At 51.9% G+C, this 26031-nt stretch overlaps 1 protein-coding gene across 1 annotated transcript; it reads right to left on the reverse strand.

Moving 5' to 3' along the window:
- Positions 1–299: 299 nt before the first annotated feature.
- LOC148431120 (TSC22 domain family protein 4-like) lies at positions 300–24795 on the reverse strand (the record flags this gene model as incomplete). Its single annotated transcript, XM_088466320.1, has 3 exons — positions 24752–24795; positions 2448–2876; positions 300–445 (listed from the first exon to the last, which is right to left on the reverse strand). Coding segments are annotated over exons 2-3 (563 nt in total), but the record flags the coding sequence as incomplete, so codon positions are not given.
- Between the last annotated feature and the right edge of the window lie 1236 nt (positions 24796–26031).

The raw sequence follows: 26031 nt of genomic DNA on the forward strand, positions 1-26031 counted from the left end.
CTGGGATCGCAGGCCATCCCTCCACCGCCGCGTAAACACCTCAGCCTGTTACTCAGCCCGCATGCGATCACGCAGAACCCCTTCTCCGCAGGCCCGTAATCTCTATTTTGGATTGCATGAAAACGGGTCCAGATTTCATGTTTGTAGCTAATTTTTTTGTATCAATTTTAAAGCAATTCAAAACCAAAACCGGATCCAAACCAAAACATTTCCGGGTTGTTTTGCTAAAACCAAAACACGGGGGTCCGCGCACATCTCTACTTATTGCAGTGGCGGGTGTCCGCGTTCCGGAGCCTTACCTGCACTGCTCCGTCTCATCTCCCATGTTGAATACGGATTGAGCCAGTAGAAGGCGTTCATTGAATACATCGGAAACCGGGCGGCCGGGACGTGCGTCGCTCTGCGCACTGTTGGGTGGTGACGTTGGGAGGGGCGGAGGAGATCGCTGCCCAGGAACAACACAAAACACAATCGTCAAAAGTCTATCATTACCATTTAGGCTCTGCAATATATTACTATGGGAATCTATAAATGTAAGCCAGAACCTTATTCCCTCCGTCTCTATGGCAGTACCTCTCTCACTATTGGGGTACCTTTTATAAACACCCCCCCCTCCCGCATTTGAGATACCGCTAAGTGTGAGACCTGACTGTTGTACAAGGCTCTTGTGGAAACACAGTGATGCCCTCACACTCAGTCATCTCCAGTCAGTAGAGTACAGAGGGCCTGATTCAGACGCGCTCGCGAGCGCTATGCGCCCGCCAGCGGGTCGTTGGTGGCCCAGTGCGCATGCGCACGACGGAGCCGGCTCTGTCATGCGCATGCACGAGACCCGGATAGCGACGGGCAAACCGTCGCTCCGGGTCTCGTACCAAAGGGGGTGTGCTGTCGATGTTGAATGACAGCACGCCCCCTTCGGTGGGCGGGCCGGGGGAGTGGCTTCCCAAATGGAGGCGTTCCCATGTGAACGCCTACGTTTGGGGCCGGCCCCAGTGACATCACTCGTGATGTCAGTGGGAGAGATTTCGGCTCTGTGAGAGCCGAAATCTCTCTGGGGCTTGCGGCAACGAGACCCTACCTCAAGGGTCTCGTCGCAAGCCCGATGGTCGCGATGGTCTTGACCATCACGACCATCTTCCTGGCCGCTCGCTATAGCTGTGGGTGGTCACTCACAGCTATGCGAGCGGCCAGGAGGCCATTAAAAAAAAAAAATAGCCCGGCCCTGATTCAGAGCGAGCACTCTGCGTCCGGCTCTGAATCAGGGCCAGAGTCTGTCGCTAGACACTGTAAGCTGTATGTAAAAGCAGAGAAAAGTGTTTCCAGTTCCTGTTAATGCACTTTAATAGCAATATCATTGTCAAATTCGATAAAGGTCAATTGCAAACATGGGGTCCACAGGGCTCAGTGATGTTATGTATATATGTTATTAAACAAATGAGCCCATTTATCCAGGAAGCAAATCGTCCATCTCTGGGGTACAAGTGGCATCTCAAGCTGTTACTGCCAGGGATATAGGAGTCTGCCCCTCCCCCTGCAGGGTGACACAGACAGAAGGGAGATAGGAGTCTGCCCCTCCCACTGCAGGGTGACACAGACAGAAGGGAGATAGGAGTATGCCCCTCCCACTGCAGGGTGACACAGACAGAAGGAAGCTATGAGCATGCCCCTCCCCCTGCAGGGTGACACAGACAGAATGGAGCTATGAGCCTGTCCCTCCCCCTGCAGGGTGACACAGACAGAAGGGAGCTATGAGCCTGTCCCTCCCCCTGCAGGGTGACACAGACAGAAGGAGCTATGAGCCTGTCCCTCCCCCTGCAGGGTGACACAGACAGAAGGGAGCTATGAGCCTGTCCCTCCCCCTGCAGGGTGACACAGACAGAAGGGAGCTATGAGCCTGTCCCTCCCCCTGCAGGGTGACACAGACAGAAGGGAGCTATGAGCCTGTCCCTCCCCCTGCAGGGTGACACAGACAGAAGGGAGCTATGAGCCTGCCCCTCCCCCTGCAGGGTGACACAGACAGAAGGAGCTATGAGCCTGTCCCTCCCCCTGCAGGGTGACACAGACAGAAGGGAGCTATGAGCCTGTCCCTCCCCCTGCAGGGTGACACAGACAGAAGGGAGCTATGAGCCTGTCCCTCCCCCTGCAGGGTGACACAGACAGAAGGGAGCTATGAGCCTGTCCCTCCCCCTGCAGGGTGACACAGACAGAAGGGAGCTATGAGCCTGTCCCTCCCCCTGCAGGGTGACACAGACAGAAGGGAGCTATGAGCCTGTCCCTCCCCCTGCAGGGTGACACAGACAGAAGGAGCTATGAGCCTGTCCCTCCCCCTGCAGGGTGACACAGACAGAAGGGAGCTATGAGCCTGTCCCTCCCCCTGCAGGGTGACACAGACAGAAGGAGCTATGACCCTCCCCCTATATGTGCAGTGTTACAGGATAGTTACTCACCAGAGCTGTGGGATCTCTCTCTGTAGCGGCACTGAGTACAGGGACCCCATGTGACCTAGGGATGGGCTGGCCCTTTGCCCCAGCACCGGGTGACAGCACTAAGGGTGTAGTAGGAGTAGCTCGGGGGAGCCCAGAATCCAGGGAGTGTCCTGCTCCGGCCCTATGCTGGGCTCCCACTTCCAGGTGGTAAAAGTCTACACATGTCCATCGCCCCTTCTGATACCTTCGTCCTCCATCCAGAGGGGCCTGATCCAGTCGCACCAGCCGAAAGCGGGAAGTGGGGGGAGACTGAAGGCCATTGGGGGGTGATGAGGATGGAGAGCGCTCCACAGAGATTGGGGATAATGGTGAGGATGGCTGGTAATCAGTGGTCACACTGGTAATCTGGAATCCACTCCGCTTCTTCCCCAGGCTCATGGTGGAGTCTTCCTGATGGAGAGAGAGAGAGACTATGTCACTACACCTCCAACCTCCACCTCTACTCCTGTACTTCCATCTCACACACAGCTATGTCACTACACCTCCACCTCTACTCCTGTGCTTCCATCTCACACACAGCTATGTCACTACACCTCCAACCTCCACCTCTACTCCTGTGCTTCCATCTCACACACAGCTATGTCACTATACCTCCAACCTCCACCTCTACTCCTGTGCTTCCATCTCACACACAGCTATGTCACTACACCTCCGGCCTCCACCTCTATTCCTGTACTTCCATCTCACACACAGCTATGTCACTACACCTCCGGCCTCCACCTCTACTCCTCTACTTAATTCTCACACACAGCTATGTCACTACACCGCCAGCCTCCACCTCTATTCCTGTACTTCCATTTCACACACAGTTATGTCACTACACCTCCAGCCTCCACCTCTATTCCTGTACTTCCATCTCACACACAGCTATGTCACTACACCGCCAGCCTCCACCTCTATTCCTGTACTTCGGTCTCACACACACCTATGTCACAACACCTCCGGCCTCCGCCTCTATTCCTGTACTTCCATCTCACACACAGTTACGTCACTACACCGCCAGCCTCCATCTATATTCCTGTACTTCCATCTCACACACAGCTATGTCACTTCACCTCCGTCCACCGCCTCTATTCCTGTACTTCCATCTCACACACAGCTACGTCACTACACCGCAAGCCTCCAACTCTATTCCTGTACTTCCATCTCACACACAGCTATGTCACTACACCTCCAGCCTCCGCCTCTACTCCTGTGCTTCCATCTCACACACAGCTACGTCACTACACCTCCGGCCTCCACCTCTATTCCTCTACTTCCATCTCACACACAGCTATGTCACTACACCTCCGGCCTCCACCTCTATTCCTGTACTTCCATCTCACACACAGCTATGTCACTACACCTCCGGCCTCCACCTCTATTCCTCTACTTCCATCTCACACACAGCTATGTCACTACACCTCCGGCCTCTGCCTCTACTCCTGTACTTCCATCTCACACACAGCTATGTCACTACACCTCCGGCCTCCGCCTCTATTCCTGTACTTCTATCTCACACACAGCTACGTCACTACACTGCCAGCCTCCACCTCTATTCCTGTACTTCCATCTCACACACAGCTATGTCACTACACCTCCGGTCTCCGCCTCTATTACTGTACTTCCATCTCAAACACAGCTACGTCACTACACCGACAGCCTCCACCTCTATTCCTGTACTTCCAACTCACACACAGCTATGTCACTACATCTCCGGTCTCCGCCTCTATTACTGTACTTCCATCTCACACACAGCTACGTCACAACACCTAAATCCTCCACCTCTATTCCTGTACTTCCATCTCACACACAGCTATGTCACTACACCTCCGGCCTCCGCCTCTATTTCTGTGCTTCCATCTCACACACAGCTACGTCACTACACCTCCGGCCTCCGCCTCTATTCCTGTGCTTCCATCTCACACACAGCTACGTCACTACACCTCCGGCCTCTGCCTCTATTCCTGTACTTCGGTCTCACACACAGCTACGTCACTACACATCCGGCCTCTGCCTCTATTCCTGTACTTCGGTCTCACACACAGCTACGTCACTACACATCCGGCCTCCACCTCTATTCCTGTACTTCCATCTCATACACAGATATGTCACTACACCTCCAACCTCCACCTCTATTCCTGTACTTCCATCTCACACGCAGCTATGTCACTACACCTCCGGCCTCCGCCTCTATTCCTGTACTTCCATCTCACACACAGCTATGTCACTACACCTCCGGCCTCCGCCTCTACTCCTGTGCTTCCATCTCACACACAGCTACGTCACTACACCTCTGGCATCCACCTTTATTCCTCTACTTTCATCTCACACACAGCTATGTCTCTACACCTCCAGCCTCCACCTCTACTCCTGTACTTCCTCTATTAATGTGCTTTCATCTCACACACAGCTACGTCACTACACCTCCGGCCTCCGCCTCTATTCCTCTGCTTCCATCTCACACACAGCTACGTCACTACACCTTCGGATTCCGCCTCTATTCCTGTGCTTCCATCTCACACACAGTTACGCCACTACACCTCCGGCCTCCACCTCTATTCCTGTACTTCCATCTCACACACAGCTACCACTACACCGCCAGCCTCCATCTATATTCCTGTACTTCCATCTCACACACAGCTACGTCACTACACCTCCAGCCTCCACCTCTATTCCTGTACTTCCATCTCACACACAGCTATGTCACTACACCACCAGCCTCCACCTCTATTCCTGTACTTCCAACACACACACAGCTATGTCGCTACACCTCCGGCCTCCACCTCTATTCCTGTACTTCCATCTCACACACAGCTATGTCACTACACCTCCGGCCTCCGCCTCTACTCCTGTGCTTCCATCTCACACACAAGTATGTCACTACACCTCCGGCCTCAACCTCTATTTCTGTACTTCCATCTCACACACAGCTATGTCACTACACCTCCGGCCTCCATCTATATTCCTGTACTTCCATATCACACACAGCTAGGTCACTACACCTCCGGCCTCACACACAGCTACGTCACTACACCTCCGGCCTCCGCCTCTATTCCTCTAATTCCATCTCACACACAGCTACGTCACTACACCTCCGGCCTCTACCTGTATTCCTGTACTTCCATCTAACACACAGCGATGTCACTACACCTCCGGCCTCCACCTCTATTCCTGTACTTCCATCTCACACACAGCTATGTCACTACACCTCCGGCCTCCACCTCGATTCCTGTACTTCCATCTCACACACAGCTATGTCACTGCACCACCATCCTACACTACTACTCCTGTACATGCAGCTCACAGACAGCTATGTCAATACACCACCATCCTACACTACTACTCCTGTACATGCAGCTCACAGACAGCTATGTCACTACACCACCATCCTACACTTCTACTCCTGTACATGCAGCTCACAGACAGCTATGTCACTACACCACCATCCTACACTACTACTCCTGTACATGCAGCTCACAGACAGCTATGACACTACACCACCATCCTACACTACTACTCCTGTACATTCAGCTCACACACATTATGTCACTACACCTCCGGCCTCCACCTCTATTCCTGTACTTCCATCTCACACACAGCTATGTCACTACACCTCCGGCCTCCAGCTCGATTCCTGTACTTCCATCTCACACACAGCTATGTCACTGCACCACCATCCTACACTACTACTCCTGTACATCCAGCTCACACACAGCTATGTCACTACACCACCATCCTACACTACTACTCCTGTACATGCAGCTCACAGACAGCTATGTCTCTACACCACCATCCTACACTACTACTCCTGTACATCCAGCTCACACATCTATGTTACTACACCACCATCCTACACTACTACTCCTGTACATCCAGCTCACACACAGCTATGTCACTACACCACCATCCTACACTACTACTCCTGTACTTCCATCTCACACACAGCTATGTCACTTCACCTCCGTCCACCGCCTCTATTCCTGTACTTCCATCTCACACACAGCTATGTCACTACACCTCCGGCCTCCACCTCTATTCCTGTACTTCCGTCTCACACACAGCTATGTCACTACACCTCCGGCCTCCGTCTCTACTCCTGTACTTCCATCTCACACACAGCTATGTCACTACACTGCCAGCCTCCATCTATATTCCTGTACTTCCATCTCACACACAGCTATGTCACTTCACCTCCGTCCACCGCCTCTATTCCTGTACTTCCATCTCACACACAGCTATGTCACTACACATCCGGCCTCCGCCTCCTTTCCTGTACTTCCATCTCACACACAGCTACGTCACTATACCGCCAGCCTCCACCTCTATTCCTGTACTTCCATCTCACACACAAGTATGTCACTACACCTCCGGCCTCCACCTCTATTTCTGTACTTCCATCTCACACACAGCTATGTCACTACACCTCCGGCCTCCATCTATATTCCTGTACTTCCATATCACACACAGCTAGGTCACTACACCTCCGGCCTCACACACAGCTACGTCACTACACCTCCGGCCTCCGCCTCTATTCCTCTAATTCCATCTCACACACAGCTACGTCACTACACCTCCGGCCTCTACCTCTATTCCTGTACTTCCATCTCACACACAGCGATGTCACTACACCTCCGGCCTCCACCTCTATTCCTTTACTTCCATCTCACACACAGCTATGTCACTACACCTCCGGCCTCCACCTCGATTCCTGTACTTCCATCTCACACACAGCTATGTCACTGCACCACCATCCTACACTACTACTCCTGTACATGCAGCTCACAGACAGCTATGTCAATACACCACCATCCTACACTACTACTCCTGTACATGCAGCTCACAGACAGCTATGTCACTACACCACCATCCTACACTACTACTCCTGTACATGCAGCTCACAGACAGCTATGTCACTACACCACCATCCTACACTACTACTCCTGTACATGCAGCTCACAGACAGCTATGTCACTACACCACCATCCTACACTACTACTCCTGTACATTCAGCTCACACACAGCTATGTCTCTACACCTCCGGCCTCCACCTCTATTCCTGTACTTCCATCTCACACACAGCTATGTCACTACACCTCCGGCCTCCAGCTCGATTCCTGTACTTCCATCTCACACACAGCTATGTCACTGCACCACCATCCTACACTACTACTCCTGTACATCCAGCTCACACACAGCTATGTCACTACACCACCATCCTACACTACTACTCCTGTACATGCAGCTCACAGACAGCTATGTCTCTACACCACCATCCTACACTACTACTCCTGTACATCCAGCTCACACATCTATGTTACTACACCACCATCCTACACTACTACTCCTGTACATCCAGCTCACACACAGCTATGTCACTACACCACCATCCTACACTACTACTCCTGTACATCCAGCTCACACACAGCTATGTCACTACACCACCATCCTACACTACTACTCCTGTACATCCAGGTCACACACAGCTATGTCACTACACCACCATCCTACACTACTACTCCTATACATCCAGCTCACACACAGCTATGTCAATACACCACTATCCTACACTACTACTCCTGTACATCCAGCTCACACATAGCTATATCACTACACCACCATCCTACACTACTACTCCTGTACATCCAGCTCACACACAGCTATGTCACTACACCACCATCCTACACTACTACTCCTGTACATCCAGCTCACACACATTATGTCACTACACCACCATCCTACAGTACTACTCTTGTACATCCAGCTCACACACAGCTATGTCACTACACCACCATCCTACACTACTACTCTTGTACATCCAGCTCACACACATTATGTCACTACACCATCATCCTACAGTACTACTCCTGTACATCCAACTCACACACAGCTATGTCACTACACCACCATCCTACACTACTACTCCTGTACATCCAGCTCACACACACCTATGTCACTACACCACCATCCTACAGTACTACTCCTGTACATCCAGCTCACACACAGCTATGTCACTACACCACCATCCTACACTACTACTCCTGTACATCCAGCTCACACACACCTATGTCACTACACCACCATCCTACACTACTACTCCTGTACATCCAGCTCACACACACCTATGTCACTACACCACCATCCTACACTACTACTCCTATACATCCAGCTCACACATTATGTCACTACACCACCATCCTACACCACTACTCCTGTACATCCAACTCACACACATTATGTCACTACACCACCATCCTACACTACTACTCCTGTACATCCAGCTCACACACATTATGTCACTACACCACCATCCTACACTACTACTCCTATACATCCAGCTCACACACATTATGTCACTACACCACCATCCTACACCACTACTCCTGTACATCCAGCTCACACACATTATGTCAATACACCACCATCCTACACTACTACTCCTGTACATCCAGCTCACACACATTATGTCACTACACCATCATCCTACAGTACTACTCCTGTACATCCAGCTCACACACAGCTATGTCACTACACCACCATCCTACACTACTACTCCTGTACATCCAGCTCACACACACCTATGTCACTACACCACCATCCTACAGTACTACTCCTGTACAGCCAGCTCACACACAGCTATGTCACTACACCACCATCCTACACTACTACTCTTGTACATCCAGCTCACACACATTATGTCACTACACCATCATCCTACAGTACTACTCCTGTACATCCAGCTCACACACAGCTATGTCACTACACCACCATCCTACACTACTACTCCTGTACATCCAGCTCACACACACCTATGTCACTACACCACCATCCTACACTACTACTCCTGTACATCCAGCTCACACACAGCTATGTCACTACACCACCATCCTACAGTACTACTCCTGTACATCCAGCTCACACACAGCTATGTCACTACACCACCATCCTACACTACTACTCCTGTACATCCAGCTCACACACACCTATGTCACTACACCACCATCCTACACTACTACTCCTGTACATCCAGCTCACACACACCTATGTCACTACACCACCATCCTACACTACTACTCCTATACATCCAGCTCACACATTATGTCACTACACCACCATCCTACACCACTACTCCTGTACATCCAGCTCACACACATTATGTCACTACACCACCATCCTACACTACTACTCCTGTACATCCAGCTCACACACATTATGTCACTACACCACCATCCTACACTACTACTCCTGTACATCCAGCTCACACACAGCTATATCACTACACCACCATCCTACACTACTACTCCTGTACATCCAGCTCACACACATTATGTCACTACACCACCATCCTACAGTACTACTCCTGTACATCCAGCTCACACACAGCTATGTCACTACACCACCATCCTACACTACTACTCCTGTACATCCAGCTCACACACACCTATGTCACTACACCACCATCCTACAGTACTACTCCTGTACATCCAGCTCACACACAGTTATGTCACTACACCACCATCCTACAGTACTACTCCTGTACATCCTGCTCACACACAGCTATGTCACTACACCACCATCCTACACTACTACTCCTGTACATCCAGCTCACACACACCTATGTCACTACACCACCATCCTACACTACTACTCCTGTACATCCAGCTCACACACATTATGTCACTACACCACTATCCTACACCACTACTCCTGTACATCCAGCTCACACACATTATGTCACTACACCACCATCCTACACCACTACTCCTCTACGTTCAGGGTGAGATACGCCCCATGTACAGATGTGACCCCATACATCTAGCCTCAATACACCACGCAGCGCGCCGTGCCCAGTGTGAGAGAGCTGCCAGGCTCCGTGCTACTCTGCTCGGAACTTGGAATGAAAAAAACTGCTGCAGCTACATTGTAGCACTTCATAAACAGATACAGAGACTCAGTCACACACAGATATACAAGTGTCGCCTATGGCATTAATCAGCGCAGTCTGCTGGTGCGTCATAGTTGCAGCAAAAAAAAAAGACGCCCGGCGCTAGTACAGTCTCTCAGGACCAGGATCGCCAAGAGGGGCTTTTTAGTGCGACTGCAGCAAAGACGTCCAAGGACACATAAGGGTCACGTCACTCCCCGGGTGTCACCAGCTGTCCTGGGAATAGAAGCAGTGTGTATTTCCCAGTCTATGGGGGAGATGTATTAACGGCGACATCGCCGTTGCGGTACATCCCCCCCCACTTCGCGTACATACCGCGGTTCATTACCGCGGTATGTACTAAGGATTTCGCAAAGGACAGCTCTCTCGATGAGAGCTGTCCTTTGCGATGCTGCCGGGCAGAGGGTCTTCCGGGTTGAACACCCAGAAGTCCTTCTGCGCATGCGCAGAAGGCCGTGGGCCGCGGGGGCTCATGGGAGGGATCCGATCGGATCCCTCCCAGCCCCGAGCGTCGCGCTAAGAAGCCCATAGGCTTCTATTGGGTAACGCCACCTGAAGGTGGCGTTACCTAGCGACGCGAAGCAGCAGAATGCAGCGCATTCTGCTGCTTAATACATTCGGGGAATGCGGTAAAACCCCCGAAAACTGCATTTTCGGGGGTTTTACCGCATTTTGCCGTTACTACATCTCCCCCAAAACCTCTCTGCATGGTATATACTGTCCTTCTCCCGAGCCTCAGAGACTGCAGCTTGCTGTGTATTCCCCAGTCTATAGGGAGACCTGCCTGACACTACCTCTATTTATGGTATATACAGTCCTTCTCCCGAGCCTCAGAGACTGCAGCTTGCTGTGTATTCCCAGTCTATAGGGTGACATGCCTGACGCTACCTCTATGCATGGTATATACAGTCCTTCTCCCGAGCCTCAGAGACTGCAGCTTGCTGTGTATTCCCAGTCTATAGGGTGACCTGCCTGACACTACCTCTATGCATGGTATATACTGTCCTTCTCCCGAGCCTCAGAGACTGCAGCTTGCTGTGTATTCCCCAGTCTATAGGGTGACCTGCCTGACACTACCTCTCTGCATGGTATATACAGTCCTTCTCCCGAGCCTCAGAGATTGCAGCTTGCTGTGTATTCCCCAGTCTATAGGGTGACCTGCCTGACGCTACCTCTATGCATGGTATATACAGTCCTTCTCCCGAGCCTCAGAGATTGCAGCTTGCTGTGTATTCCGCAGTCTATAGGGTGACCTGCCTGACGTTATCTCTATGCATGGTATATACAGTCCTTCTCCCGAGCCTCAGAGATTGCAGCTTGCTGTGTATTCCACAGTCTATAGGGTGACCTGCCTGACACTCTCTGTGCATGGTATATACAGTCCTTCTCCCGAGCCTCAGAGACTGCAGCTTGCTGTGTATCCCCCAGTCTATAGGGTGACCTGCCTGACGCTACCTCTATGCATGGTATATACAGTCCTTCCCCCGAGCCTCAGAGACTGCAGCTTGCTGTGTATCCCCCAGTCTATAGGGTGACCTGCCTGACGTTATCTCTATGCATGGTATATACAGTCCTTCTCCCGAGCCTCAGAGACTGTAGCTTGCTGTGTATCCCCCAGTCTATAGGGTGACCTGCCTGACGCTACCTCTATGCATGGTATATACAGTCCTTCCCCCGAGCCTCAGAGACTGCAGCTTGCTGTGTATCCCCCAGTCTATAGGGTGACCTGCCTGACACTACCTCTATGCATGGTATATACTGTCCTTCTCCTGAGCCTCAGAGATTGCAGCTTGCTGTGTATACCCCAGTCTATAGGGAGACCTGCCTGACGTTATCTCTATGCATGGTATATACTGTCCTTCTCCTGAGCCTCAGATATTGCAGCTTGCTGTGTATTCCCCAGTCTATAGGGTGACCTGCCTGACGCTACCTCTATGCATGGTATATACTGTCCTTCTCCTGAGCCTCAGAGATTGCAGCTTGCTGTGTATACCCCAGTCTATAGGGAGACCTGCCTGACGTTATCTCTATGCATGGTATATACTGTCCTTCTCCTGAGCCTCAGAGATTGCAGCTTGCTGTGTATTCCCCAGTCTATAGGGTGACCTGCCTGACACTACCTCTATGTATGGTACATACAGTCCTTCTCCCGAGCCTCAGAGAGTGCAGCTTGCTGTGTATTCCCCTGTCTATAGGGTGACCTGCCTGACGCTACCTCTATGCATGGTATATACAGTCCTTCTCCCGAGCCTCAGAGACTGCAGCTTGCTGTGTTTTCCCCAGTCTATAGGGTGACCTGCCTGACACTACCTCTCTGCATGGTATATACTGTCCTTCTCCCGAGCCTCAGAGATTGCAGCTTGCTGTGTATTCCCCAGTCTATAGGGTGACCTGCCTGACACTCTCTATGCATGGTATATACAGTCCTTCTCCCGAGCCTCAGATATTGCAGCTTACTGTGTTTTCCCCAGTCTATAGGGTGACCTGCCTGACGCTACCTCTATGCATGGTATATACAGTCCTTCTCCCGAGCCTCAGATATTGCAGCTTGCTGTGTATTCCCCAGTCTATATGGTGACCTGCCTGACGCTACCTCTATGCATGGTACATACAGTCCTTCTCCCGAGCCTCAGAGATTGCAGCTTGCTGTGTATTCCCCAGTCTATAGGGTGACCTGCCTGACGATACCTCTATGCATGGTATATACAGTCCTTCTCCCGAGCCTCAGAGACTGCAGCTTGCTGTGTATTCCCCAGTCTATAGGGTGACCTGCCTGACGATACCTCTCTGCATGGTATATACAGTCCTTCTCCCGAGCCTCAGATATTGCAGCTTGCTGTGTATTCCCCAGTCTATAGGGTGACAAGCCTGACACTACCTCTATGCATGGTATATACAGCCCTTCTCCCGAGCCTCAGATATTGCAGCTTGCTGTGTATTCCCCAGTCTATAGGGTGACATGCCTGACGCTACCTCTCTGCATGGTATATAGAGTCCTTCTCCCGAGCCTCAGAGACTGCAGCTTGCTGTGTATTCCCCAGTCTATAGGGTGACCTGCCTGACGCTACCTCTATGCATGGTATATAGAGTCCTTCTCCCAAGCCTCAGAGATTGCAGCTTGCTGTGTATTCCCCAGTCTATAGGGTGACCAGTCCTTCTCCCGAGCCTCAGAGATTGCAGCTTGCTGTTTATTCCCCAGTCTATAGGGTGACATGCCTGACGCTACCTCTCTGCATGGTATATAGAGTCCTTCTCCCGAGCCTCAGAGATTGCAGCTTGCTGTGTATTCCCCAGTCTATAGGGTGACCTGCCTGACGCTACCTCTATGCATGGTATATACAGTCCTTCTCCCGAGCCTCAGAGATTGCAGCTTGCTGTGTATTCCCCAGTCTATAGGGTGACCTACCTGATGCTATCTCTCTGCATGGTATATACGGTCCTTCTCCCGAGCCTCAGAGACTGCAGCTTGCTGTGTATTCCCCAGTCTATACCTCTCTGCTTGGTATATAGAGTCCTTCTCCCGAGCCTCAGAGACTGCAGCTTGCTGTTTATTCCCCAGTCTATAGGGTGACATGCCTGACGCTACCTCTCTGCATGGTATATACAGTCCTTCTCCCGAGCCTCAGAGACTGCAGCTTGCTGTGTATTCCCCAGTCTATAGGGTGACCAGTCCTTCTCCCGAGCCTCAGAGACTGCAGCTTGCTGTTTATTCCCCAGTCTATAGGGTGACATGCCTGACGCTACCTCTTTGCATGGTATATACAGTCCTTCTCCCGAGCCTCAGAGACTGCAGCTTGCTGTGTATTCCCCAGTCTATAGGGTGACCTGCCTGACGCTATCTCTATGCATGGTATATACAGTCCTTCTCCCGAGCCTCAGAGACTGCAGCTTGCTGTGTATTCCCCAGTCTATAGGGTGACCTGCCTGACACTACCTCTATGCATGGTATATACAGTCCTTCTCCCGAGCCTCAGAGATTGCAGCTTGCTGTGTATTCCCCAGTCTATAGGGTGACCTGCCTGACGCTATCTCTATGCATGGTATATACAGTCCTTCTCCCGAGCCTCAGAGACAGGGGTGTATCTACCCATTGGCCAGGATGGCACTCGCCAGGGGCGCCGACCAAAGGGGGGGGTGCCGTCCGGCAGTGCAACCAGCAGCCAAGAGGTGGACTACCCCCGCTAGTCCCCCGCCCCCACAAGTGTAGGGCAAACCGCAGTGAGAGCGGTCTGCCCTACACACAGATTACAAACACACAGACGCCAGCGGCGGCTTTGTGTTTGTTATAGCAGCCAGCCAATGAGAGTCAGACAGAGTCTCATTGGCTGCTGCATCGTCCACAGAGGGAGCCGGCTAGAGCTCACTCATGAGCTCCGGCTTCTGGCTCCACCCGCAGCGGGTGTTGGGAGAGACGTTTTTTCTTCTGTGTGTGTGTGTGTGTGTGTGTGTGTGTGTTTGTAAGCCTGGCACAGCAAGGGCACTGTATAGGGGGTGCCCACTACTGGGGGCACTGCATAGGGGGGCTGCTACTGGGGGCACTTTAGGGGGGTGGCTGCCACTGGGGCCACTGTATATGGGGGACTACTACTGGGGCACTGTATAGGGGGGGACTACCACTGGGGGCAATACAGCATAGAGGGGACTACTACTGGGGACAATGCAGCATAGGGGGGGTTACTACTGGGGCAATGCAGCATAGGGGGATTACTACTGGGGGCACTGCATAGGGGGGGAGGGGGGGCGCCAGTCCATTACATTGCCAGGGGCGCTTGGATCCCTAGATACACCCCTGCTCAGAGATTGCAGCTTGCTGTGTATTCCCAGTCTATAGGGTGACCTGCCTGACGCTACCTCTATGCATGGTATATACAGTCCTTCTCCCGAGCCTCAGAGATTGCAGCTTGCTGTGTATTCCCCAGTCTATAGGGTGACCTGCCTGACGCTACCTCTATGCATGGTATATACAGTCCTTCTCCCGAGCCTCAGAGATTGCAGCTTGCTGTGTATTCCCCAGTCTATAGGGTGACCTGCCTGACGCTACCTCTATGCATGGTATATACAGTCCTTCTCCCGAGCCTCAGAGACTGCAGCTTGCTGTGTATTCCCCAGTCTATAGGGTGACCTGCCTGACACTACCTCTATGCATGGTATATACAGTCCTTCTCCCGAGCCTCAGAGACTGCAGCTTGCTGTGTATACCCCAGTCTATAGGGTGACCTGCCTGACACTACCTCTATGCATGGTATATACAGTCCTTCTCCCGAGCCTCAGAGACTGCAGCTTGCTGTGTATTCCCTAGTCTATAGGGTGACCTGCCTGACGCTACCTCTCTGCATGGTATATACAGTCCTTCTCCCGAGCCTCAGAGACTGCAGCTTGCTGTGTATTCCCCAGTCTATAGGGTGACCTGCCTGACGCTACCTCTATGCATGGTATATACAGTCCTTCTCCCGAGCCTCAGAGACTGCAGCTTGCTGTGTATTCCCCAGTCTATAGGGTGACCTGCCTGACACTACCTCTATGCATGGTATATACAGCCCTTCTCCCGAGCCTCAGAGATTGCAGCTTGCTGTGTATTCCCCAGTCTATAGGGTGACCTGCCTGACGCTACCTCTATGCATGGTATATACAGTCCTTTTCCCGAGCCTCAGAGATTGCAGCTTGCTGTGTATTCCCCAGTCTATAGGGTGACCTGCCTGACGCTACCTCTATGCATGGTACATACAGTCCTCCCGAGCCTCAGAGAGTGCAGCTTGCTGTGTATTCCCCAGTCTATAGGGTGACCTGCCTGACACTACCTCTATGCATGGTACATACAGTCCTTCTCCCGAGCCTCAGAGAGTGCAGCTTGCTGTGTATTCCCCAGTCTATAGGGTGACCTGCCTGACACTACCTCTATGCATGGTGCCTCAGATATTGCAGCTTGCTGTGTATTCCCCAGTCTATAGGGAGACCTGCCTGACACTACCTCTATGCATGGTATATACAGTCCTTCTCCCGAGCCTCAGAGATTGCAGCTTGCTGTGTATTCCCCAGTCTATAGGGTGACCTGCCTGACACTACCTCTATGCATGGTATATACAGTCCTTCTCCCGAGCCTCAGAGATTGCAGGTTGCTGTGTATTCCCCAGTCTATAGGGTGACCTGCCTGACACTACCTCTATGCATGGTATATAGAGTCCTTCTCCCGAGCCTCAGAGACTGCAGCTTGCTGTGTATTCCCCAGTCTATAGGGTGACCTGCCTGACACTACCTCTATGTATGGTATATACAGTCCTTCTCCCGAGCCTCAGAGACTGCAGCTTGCTGTGTATTCCCCAGTCTATAGGGTGACCTGCCTGACACTACCTCTATGCATGGTATATACAGTCCTTCTCCCGAGCCTCAGAGACTGCAGCTTGCTGTGTATTCCCCAGTCTATAGGGTGACCTGCCTGACACTACCTCTATGCATGGTATATACAGTCCTTCTCCCGAGCCTCAGAGATTGCAGCTTGCTGTGTATTCCCCAGTCTATACCTCTATGCATGGTATATAGAGTCCTTCTCCCGAGCCTCAGAGACTGCAGCTTGCTGTGTATTCCCCAGTCTATAGGGTGACCTGCCTGACACTACCTCTATGCATGGTATATACTGTCCTTCTCCCGAGCCTCAGAGACTGCAGCTTGCTGTGTATTCCCCAGTCTATAGGGTGACCTGCCTGACACTACCTCTATGCATGGTATATACAGTCCTTCTCCCGAGCCTCAGAGATTGCAGCTTGCTGTGTATTCCCCAGTCTATACCTCTATGCATGGTATATAGAGTCCTTCTCCCGAGCCTCAGAGACTGCAGCTTGCTGTGTATTCCCCAGTCTATAGGGTGACCTGCCTGACACTACCTCTATGCATGGTATAAAGAGTCCTTCTCCCGAGCCTCAGAGACTGCAGCTTGCTGTGTATTCCCCAGTCTATAGGGTGACCTGCCTGACACTACCTCTATGCATGGTATATACAGTCCTTCCACCGAGCCTCAGAGAGTGCAGCTGGCTGTGTATTCCCCAGTCTATAGGGTGACCTGCCTAACACTACCTCTATGCATGGTATATACAGTCCTTCTCCCGAGCCTCAGAGACTGCAGCTTGCTGTGTATTCCCCAGTCTATAGGGTGACCTGCTTGATGCAACCTCTATGCATGGTATATAGAGTCCTTATCCCGAGCCTCAGAGACTGCAGCTTGCTGTGTATTCCCCAGTCTATAGGGTGACCTGCCTGACGCTACCTCTCTGCATGGTATATACAGTCCTTCTCCCGAGCCTCAGAGATTGCAGCTTGCTGTGTATTCCCAGTCTATAGGGTGACCTGCCTGACGCTACCTCTATGCATGGTATATACAGTCCTTCTCCCGAGCCTCAGAGACTGCAGCTTGCTGTGTATTCCCCAGTCTATAGGGTGACCTGCCTGACGCTACCTCTATGCATGGTATATACAGTCCTTCTCCCGAGCCTCAGAGACTGCAGCTTGCTGTGTATTCCCCAGTCTATAGGGTGACCTGCCTGACACTACCTCTATGCATGGTATATACAGTCCTTCCCCCGAGCCTCAGAGACTGCAGCTTGCTGTGTATTCCCAGTCTATAGGGTGACCTGCCTGGCGCTACCTCTCTGCATGGTATATACAGTCCTTCTCCCGAGCCTCAGAGACTGCAGCTTGCTGTGTTTTCCCCAGTCTATAGGGTGACCTGCCTGACGCTACCTCTATGCATGGCATATACAGTCCTCCTCCCGAGCCTCAGATATTGCAGCTTGCTGTGTATTCCCCAGTCTATAGGGTGACCTGCCTGACACTACCTCTATGCATGGTATATACAGTCCTTCTCCCGAGCCTCAGAGACTGCAGCTTGCTGTGTATACCCCAGTCTATAGGGTGACCTGCCTGACGCTACCTCTATGCATGGTACATACAGTCCTTCTCCCGAGCCTCAGAGATTGCAGCTTGCTGTGTATTCCCCAGTCTATAGGGTGACCTGCCTGACGCTACCTCTCTGCATGGAATATACAGTCCTTCTCCCGAGCCTCAGAGACTGCAGCTTGCTGTGTATTTCCCCAGTCTATAGGGTGACCTGCCTGGCGCTACCTCTCTGCATGGTGCCTCAGAGACTGCAGCTTGCTGTGTATTCCCCAGTCTATAGGGTGACCTGCCTGACGCTACCTCTATGCATGGTATATACAGTCCTTCTCCCGAGCCTCAGAGACTGCAGCTTGCTGTGTATTCCCCAGTCTATAGGGTGACCTGCCTGACGCTACCTCTATGCATGGTATATACAGTCCTTCTCCCGAGCCTCAGAGACTGCAGCTTGCTGTGTATTCCCCAGTCTATAGGGTGACCTGCCTGACGCTACCTCTATGCATGGTATATACAGTCCTTCTCCCGAGCCTCAGAGACTGCAGCTTGCTGTGTATTCCCCAGTCTATAGGGTGACCTGCCTGACACTACCTCTATGCATGGTATATACAGTCCTTCTCCCGAGCCTCAGAGACTGCAGCTTGCTGTGTATTCCCCAGTCTATAGGGTGACCTGCCTGACACTACCTCTATGCATGGTATATACAGTCCTTCTCCCGAGCCTCAGAGATTGCAGCTTGCTGTGTATTCCCCAGTCTATACCTCTATTCATGGTATATACTGTCCTTCTCCCGAGCCTCAGAGACTGCAGCTTGCTGTGTATTCCCCAGTCTATAGGGTGACCTGCCTGACACTACCTCTATGCATGGTATATACAGTCCTTCTCCCGAGCCTCAGAGATTGCAGCTTGCTGTGTATTCCCCAGTCTATACCTCTATGCATGGTATATAGAGTCCTTCTCCCGAGCCTCAGAGACTGCAGCTTGCTGTGTATTCCCCAGTCTATAGGGTGACCTGCCTGACACTACCTCTATGCATGGTATAAAGAGTCCTTCTCCCGAGCCTCAGAGACTGCAGCTTGCTGTGTATTCCCCAGTCTATAGGGTGACCTGCCTAACACTACCTCTATGCATGGTATATACAGTCCTTCTCCCGCGCCTCAGAGACTGCAGCTTGCTGTGTATTCCCCAGTCTATAGGGTGACCTGCCTGATGCTACCTCTATGCATGGTATATAGAGTCCTTCTCCCGAGCCTCAGAGACTGCAGCTTGCTGTGTATTCCCCAGTCTATAGGGTGACCTGCCTGACGCTACCTCTCTGCAAGGTATATACAGTCCTTCTACCGAGCCTCAGAGATTGCAGCTTGCTGTGTATTCCCAGTCTATAGGGTGACCTGCCTGACGCTACCTCTATGCATGGTATATACAGTCCTTCTCCCGAGCCTCAGAGACTGCAGCTTGCTGTGTATTCCCCAGTCTATAGGGTGACCTGCCTGACGCTACCTCTATGCATGGTATATACAGTCCTTCTCCCGAGCCTCAGAGACTGCAGCTTGCTGTGTTTTCCCCAGTCTACAGGGTGACCTGCCTGACGCTACCTCTATGCATGGCATATACAGTCCTCCTCCCGAGCCTCAGATATTGCAGCTTGCTGTGTATTCCCCAGTCTATAGGGTGACCTGCCTGACGCTACCTCTATGCATGGTATATACAGTCCTTCTCCCGAGCCTCAGAGACTGCAGCTTGCTGTGTTTTCCCCAGTCTATAGGGTGACCTGCCTGACGCTACCTCTATGCATGGCATATACAGTCCTCCTCCCGAGCCTCAGATATTGCAGCTTGCTGTGTATTCCCCAGTCTATAGGGTGACCTGCCTGACACTACCTCTATGCATGGTATATACAGTCCTTCTCCCGAGCCTCAGAGACTGCAGCTTGCTGTGTATACCCCAGTCTATAGGGTGACCTGCCTGACGCTACCTCTATGCATGGTACATACAGTCCTTCTCCCGAGCCTCAGAGATTGCAGCTTGCTGTGTATTCCCCAGTCTATAGGGTGACCTGCCTGACGCTACCTCTCTGCATGGAATATACAGTCCTTCTCCCGAGCCTCAGAGACTGCAGCTTGCTGTGTATTCCCCAGTCTATAGGGTGACCTGCCTGGCGCTACCTCTCTGCATGGTGCCTCAGAGACTGCAGCTTGCTGTGTATTCCCCAGTCTATAGGGTGACCTGCCTGACGCTACCTCTATGCATGGTATATACAGTCCTTCTCCCGAGCCTCAGAGACTGCAGCTTGCTGTGTATTCCCCAGTCTATAGGGTGACCTGCCTGACGCTACCTCTATGCATGGTATATACAGTCCTTCTCCCGAGCCTCAGAGACTGCAGCTTGCTGTGTATTCCCCAGTCTATAGGGTGACCTGCCTGACACTACCTCTATGCATGGTATATACAGTCCTTCTCCCGAGCCTCAGAGACTGCAGCTTGCTGTGTATTCCCCAGTCTATAGGGTGACCTGCCTGACACTACCTCTATGCATGGTATATACAGTCCTTCTCCCGAGCCTCAGAGACTGCAGCTTGCTGTGTATTCCCCAGTCTATAGGGTGACCTGCCTGACACTACCTCTATGCATGGTATATACAGTCCTTCTCCCGAGCCTCAGAGATTGCAGCTTGCTGTGTATTCCCCAGTCTATACCTCTATGCATGGTATATAGAGTCCTTCTCCCGAGCCTCAGAGACTGCAGCTTGCTGTGTATTCCCCAGTCTATAGGGTGACCTGCCTGACACTACCTCTATGCATGGTATATACTGTCCTTCTCCCGAACCTCAGAGACTGCAGCTTGCTGTGTATTCCCCAGTCTATAGGGTGACCTGCCTGACACTACCTCTATGCATGGTATATACAGTCCTTCTCCCGAGCCTCAGAGATTGCAGCTTGCTGTGTATTCCCCAGTCTATACCTCTATGCATGGTATATAGAGTCCTTCTCCCGAGCCTCAGAGACTGCAGCTTGCTGTGTATTCCCCAGTCTATAGGGTGACCTGCCTGACACCACCTCTATGCATGGTATAAAGAGTCCTTCTCCCGAGCCTCAGAGACTGCAGCTTGCTGTGTATTCCCCAGTCTATAGGGTGACCTGCCTGACACTACCTCTATGCATGGTATATACAGTCCTTCCCCCGAGCCTCAGAGAGTGCAGCTGGCTGTGTATTCCCCAGTCTATAGGGTGACCTGCCTAACACTACCTCTATGCATGGTATATACAGTTCTTCTCCCGAGCCTCAGAGACTGCAGCTTGCTGTGTATTCCCCAGTCTATAGGGTGACCTGCCTGATGCTACCTCTATGCATGGTATATAGAGTCCTTCTCCCGAGCCTCAGAGACTGCAGCTTGCTGTGTATTCCCCAGTCTATAGGGTGACCTGCCTGACGCTACCTCTCTGCATGGTATATACAGTCCTTCTCCCGAGCCTCAGAGATTGCAGCTTGCTGTGTATTCCCAGTCTATAGGGTGACCTGCCTGACGCTACCTCTATGCATGGTATATACAGTCCTTCTTCCGAGCCTCAGAGACTGCAGCTTGCTGTGTATTCCCCAGTCTATAGGGTGACCTGCCTGACGCTACCTCTATGCATGGTATATACAGTCCTTCTCCCGAGCCTCAGAGACTGCAGCTTGCTGTGTATTCCCCAGTCTATAGGGTGACCTGCCTGACACTACCTCTATGCATGGTATATACAGTCCTTCCCCCGAGCCTCAGAGACTGCAGCTTGCTGTGTATTCCCAGTCTATAGGGTGACCTGCCTGGCGCTACCTCTCTGCATGGTATATACAGTCCTTCTCCCGAGCCTCAGAGACTGCAGCTTGCTGTGTTTTCCCCAGTCTATAGGGTGACCTGCCTGACGCTACCTCTATGCATGGCATATACAGTCCTCCTCCCGAGCCTCAGATATTGCAGCTTGCTGTGTATTCCCCAGTCTATAGGGTGACCTGCCTGACACTACCTCTATGCATGGTATATACAGTCCTTCTCCCGAGCCTCAGAGACTGCAGCTTGCTGTGTATACCCCAGTCTATAGGGTGACCTGCCTGACGCTACCTCTATGCATGGTACATACAGTCCTTCTCCCGAGCCTCAGAGATTGCAGCTTGCTGTGTATTCCCCAGTCTATAGGGTGACCTGCCTGACGCTACCTCTCTGCATGGAATATACAGTCCTTCTCCCGAGCCTCAGAGACTGCAGCTTGCTGTGTATTCCCCAGTCTATAGGGTGACCTGCCTGGCGCTACCTCTCTGCATGGTGCCTCAGAGACTGCAGCTTGCTGTGTATTCCCCAGTCTATAGGGTGACCTGCCTGACGCTACCTCTATGCATGGTATATACAGTCCTTCTCCCGAGCCTCAGAGACTGCAGCTTGCTGTGTATTCCCCGGTCTATAGGGTGACCTGCCTGACACTACCTCTATGCATGGTATATACAGTCCTTCCCCCGAGCCTCAGAGACTGCAGCTTGCTGTGTATTCCCCGGTCTATAGGGTGACCTGCCTGACACTACCTCTATGCATGGTATATAGAGTCCTTCTCCCGAGCCTCAGAGACTGCAGCTTGCTGTGTATTCCCCAGTCTATAGGGTGACCTGCCTGACGCTACCTCTCTGCATGGTATATACAGTCCTTCTCCCGAGCCTCAGAGATTGCAGCTTGCTGTGTATTCCCAGTCTATAGGGTGACCTGCCTGACGCTACCTCTATGCATGGTATATACAGTCCTTCTTCCGAGCCTCAGAGACTGCAGCTTGCTGTGTATTCCCCAGTCTATAGGGTGACCTGCCTGACGCTACCTCTATGCATGGTATATACAGTCCTTCTCCCGAGCCTCAGAGACTGCAGCTTGCTGTGTATTCCCCAGTCTATAGGGTGACCTGCCTGACACTACCTCTATGCATGGTATATACAGTCCTTCCCCCGAGCCTCAGAGACTGCAGCTTGCTGTGTATTCCCAGTCTATAGGGTGACCTGCCTGGCGCTACCTCTCTGCATGGTATATACAGTCCTTCTCCCGAGCCTCAGAGACTGCAGCTTGCTGTGTTTTCCCCAGTCTATAGGGTGACCTGCCTGACGCTACCTCTATGCATGGCATATACAGTCCTCCTCCCGAGCCTCAGATATTGCAGCTTGCTGTGTATTCCCCAGTCTATAGGGTGACCTGCCTGACACTACCTCTATGCATGGTATATACAGTCCTTCTCCCGAGCCTCAGAGACTGCAGCTTGCTGTGTATACCCCAGTCTATAGGGTGACCTGCCTGAAGCTACCTCTATGCATGGTACATACAGTCCTTCTCCCGAGCCTCAGAGATTGCAGCTTGCTGTGTATTCCCCAGTCTATAGGGTGACCTGCCTGACGCTACCTCTCTGCATGGAATATACAGTCCTTCTCCCGAGCCTCAGAGACTGCAGCTTGCTGTGTATTCCCCAGTCTATAGGGTGACCTGCCTGGCGCTACCTCTCTGCATGGTGCCTCAGAGACTGCAGCTTGCTGTGTATTCCCCAGTCTATAGGGTGACCTGCCTGACGCTACCTCTATGCATGGTATATACAGTCCTTCTCCCGAGCCTCAGAGACTGCAGCTTGCTGTGTATTCCCCGGTCTATAGGGTGACCTGCCTGACACTACCTCTATGCATGGTATATACAGTCCTTCCCCTGAGCCTCAGAGAGTGCAGCTTGCTGTGTATTCCCCAGTCTATAGGGTGACCTGCCTGACGCTACCTCTATGCATGGTATATACAGTCCTTCCCCTGAGCCTCAGAGATTGCAGCTTGCTGTGTATTCCCCAGTCTATAGGGTGACCTGCCTGACGCTACCTCTCTGCATGGTATATACAGTCTTTCTCCCGAGCCTCAGAGACTGCAGCTTGCTGTGTATTCCCCAGTCTATAGGGTGACCTGCCTGACACTACCTCTATGTATGGTATATACAGTCTTTCTCCCGAGCCTCAGAGACTGCAGCTTGCTGTGTATTCCCCAGTCTATAGGGTGACCTGCCTGACACTACCTCTATGTATGGTATATACAGTCTTTCTCCCGAGCCTCAGAGACTGCAGCTTGCTGTGTATTCCCCAGTCTATAGGGTGACCTGCCTGACGCTACCTCTATGTATGGTATATACAGTCTTTCTCCCGAGCCTCAGAGACTGCAGCTTGCTGTGTATTCCTACAGAAACCCTGTAACTGTGACGTACGGATCCCGCAGGATAGATCCCTTACAGCATGTGTATGGAGAGGAGCTGTAGATAGAGGTAGCACTTACCTGCTGTGCAGGAGAACTACAAGTGACAGAGAGCCAATAACATGATCTCCTCCTGTCAGTCTTTCCCCCAGGAAACTTCTCTGCTGTCAGAGATACTTTGTATCGCCTGCCCCCTCATCCTCCTGCTGGGACTCCCCCCCCCCTCCCTTACTCACCCTGTTGACATCTCCGTGTCAGGAAGTCCTTCCTCTTCTGTCAGTCTCTCCCCCCCCACAAGTGCTTCCTTCTCCTTCTCTCCTCCCCTTTGCTGTGTCTTACCTCCTCCTTTCTGACTGTCTCTATCACACACTTCTCTCTCCTCTTTCCAGCCTGCTCACTCTCCTCCTCCATCTCTTACTCTAGCACCCGACTCTTACACTCAAACTTTCTCACACTCACTGCTTATCTCTCCCTCTAACTCTTATGCCCTCTCTCTCTCTCTCTCTCTCTCCATACATCTCCCCATCTCTGTATCTCTTCTGCCCCTCTCTCTCTCGCTCCATACATCTCCCCAGCTCTGTATCTCTTCTGCCCCTCTCTCTCTTTCTCGCTCCATACATCTCCCCAGCTCTGTATCCCTTCTGCCTCTCTCTCTCTCTCTCTCTCGCTCCATACATCTCCCCATCTCTGTATCCCTTCTGCCTCTCTCTCTCACTCCATACATCTCCTCATCTCTGTATACCTTCTGCCTCTCTCTCACTCCATACATCTCCCCAGCGCTGTATCCCTTCTGCCTCTCTCTCTCTCGCTCTCCATACATCTCCCCATCTCTGTATCCCTTCTGCCTATCTCTCTCTCGCTCCATACATCTCCCCATCTCTGTATCCCTTCTGCCTCTCTCTCACTCCATACATCTCCCCATCTCTGTATCCCTTCTGCCTTTCTCTCGCTCCATACATCTCCCCATCTCTTTATCCCTTCTGCCTCTCTCTCGCTCCATACATCTCCCCAGCTCTGTGGACCTCATTCAGAGGCGGTCGCTAGAGCACGGTCGATCGCAACGAGCGATTTTTTTGTCATGTGCGCATGCGTGTAGTCGGCATTGCGCGTGCGCAAGCGAGTTCTTGCGAGCTATATGGAGTCTGTCGTCAGTCACTACTTGGTCGTAGCTCTGATTGGCAGATAGTTCCGTTTGTGGGTGGTAACAGGGGAAGGTGCATGTGAACGGGGACGTGGCGCAGCGAACGCAGGCGTGTCTGTCGTAAAAAGGGAGATTTAAAGGCGTGCATAAATTACTGAGCGGGTCATCGCGCACGTCATACCGCAGCCTTTAAGATGCTACTTCTCGTAGTGCTGGAGTGAGCCCAGGGGTCTTCCTCAAGCACTGCGACTGCAGGCCATGGTTTCTGCCTCTGCCGATGTCTGGAGTCAATTAACAAAGTAACAGGTGTTTGTCATTGCAATGTATATTAGCAAAGTGATTGGCTTTTTTTTCTTTTTATAAGGACATTACATT

The sequence above is a fragment of the Taudactylus pleione genome, unplaced genomic scaffold, assembly GCF_031769625.1.
Source record: "Taudactylus pleione unplaced genomic scaffold, aTauple2 ptg002782l, whole genome shotgun sequence".
In the NCBI taxonomy this organism is placed as follows: Eukaryota; Metazoa; Chordata; class Amphibia; order Anura; family Myobatrachidae; genus Taudactylus; species Taudactylus pleione.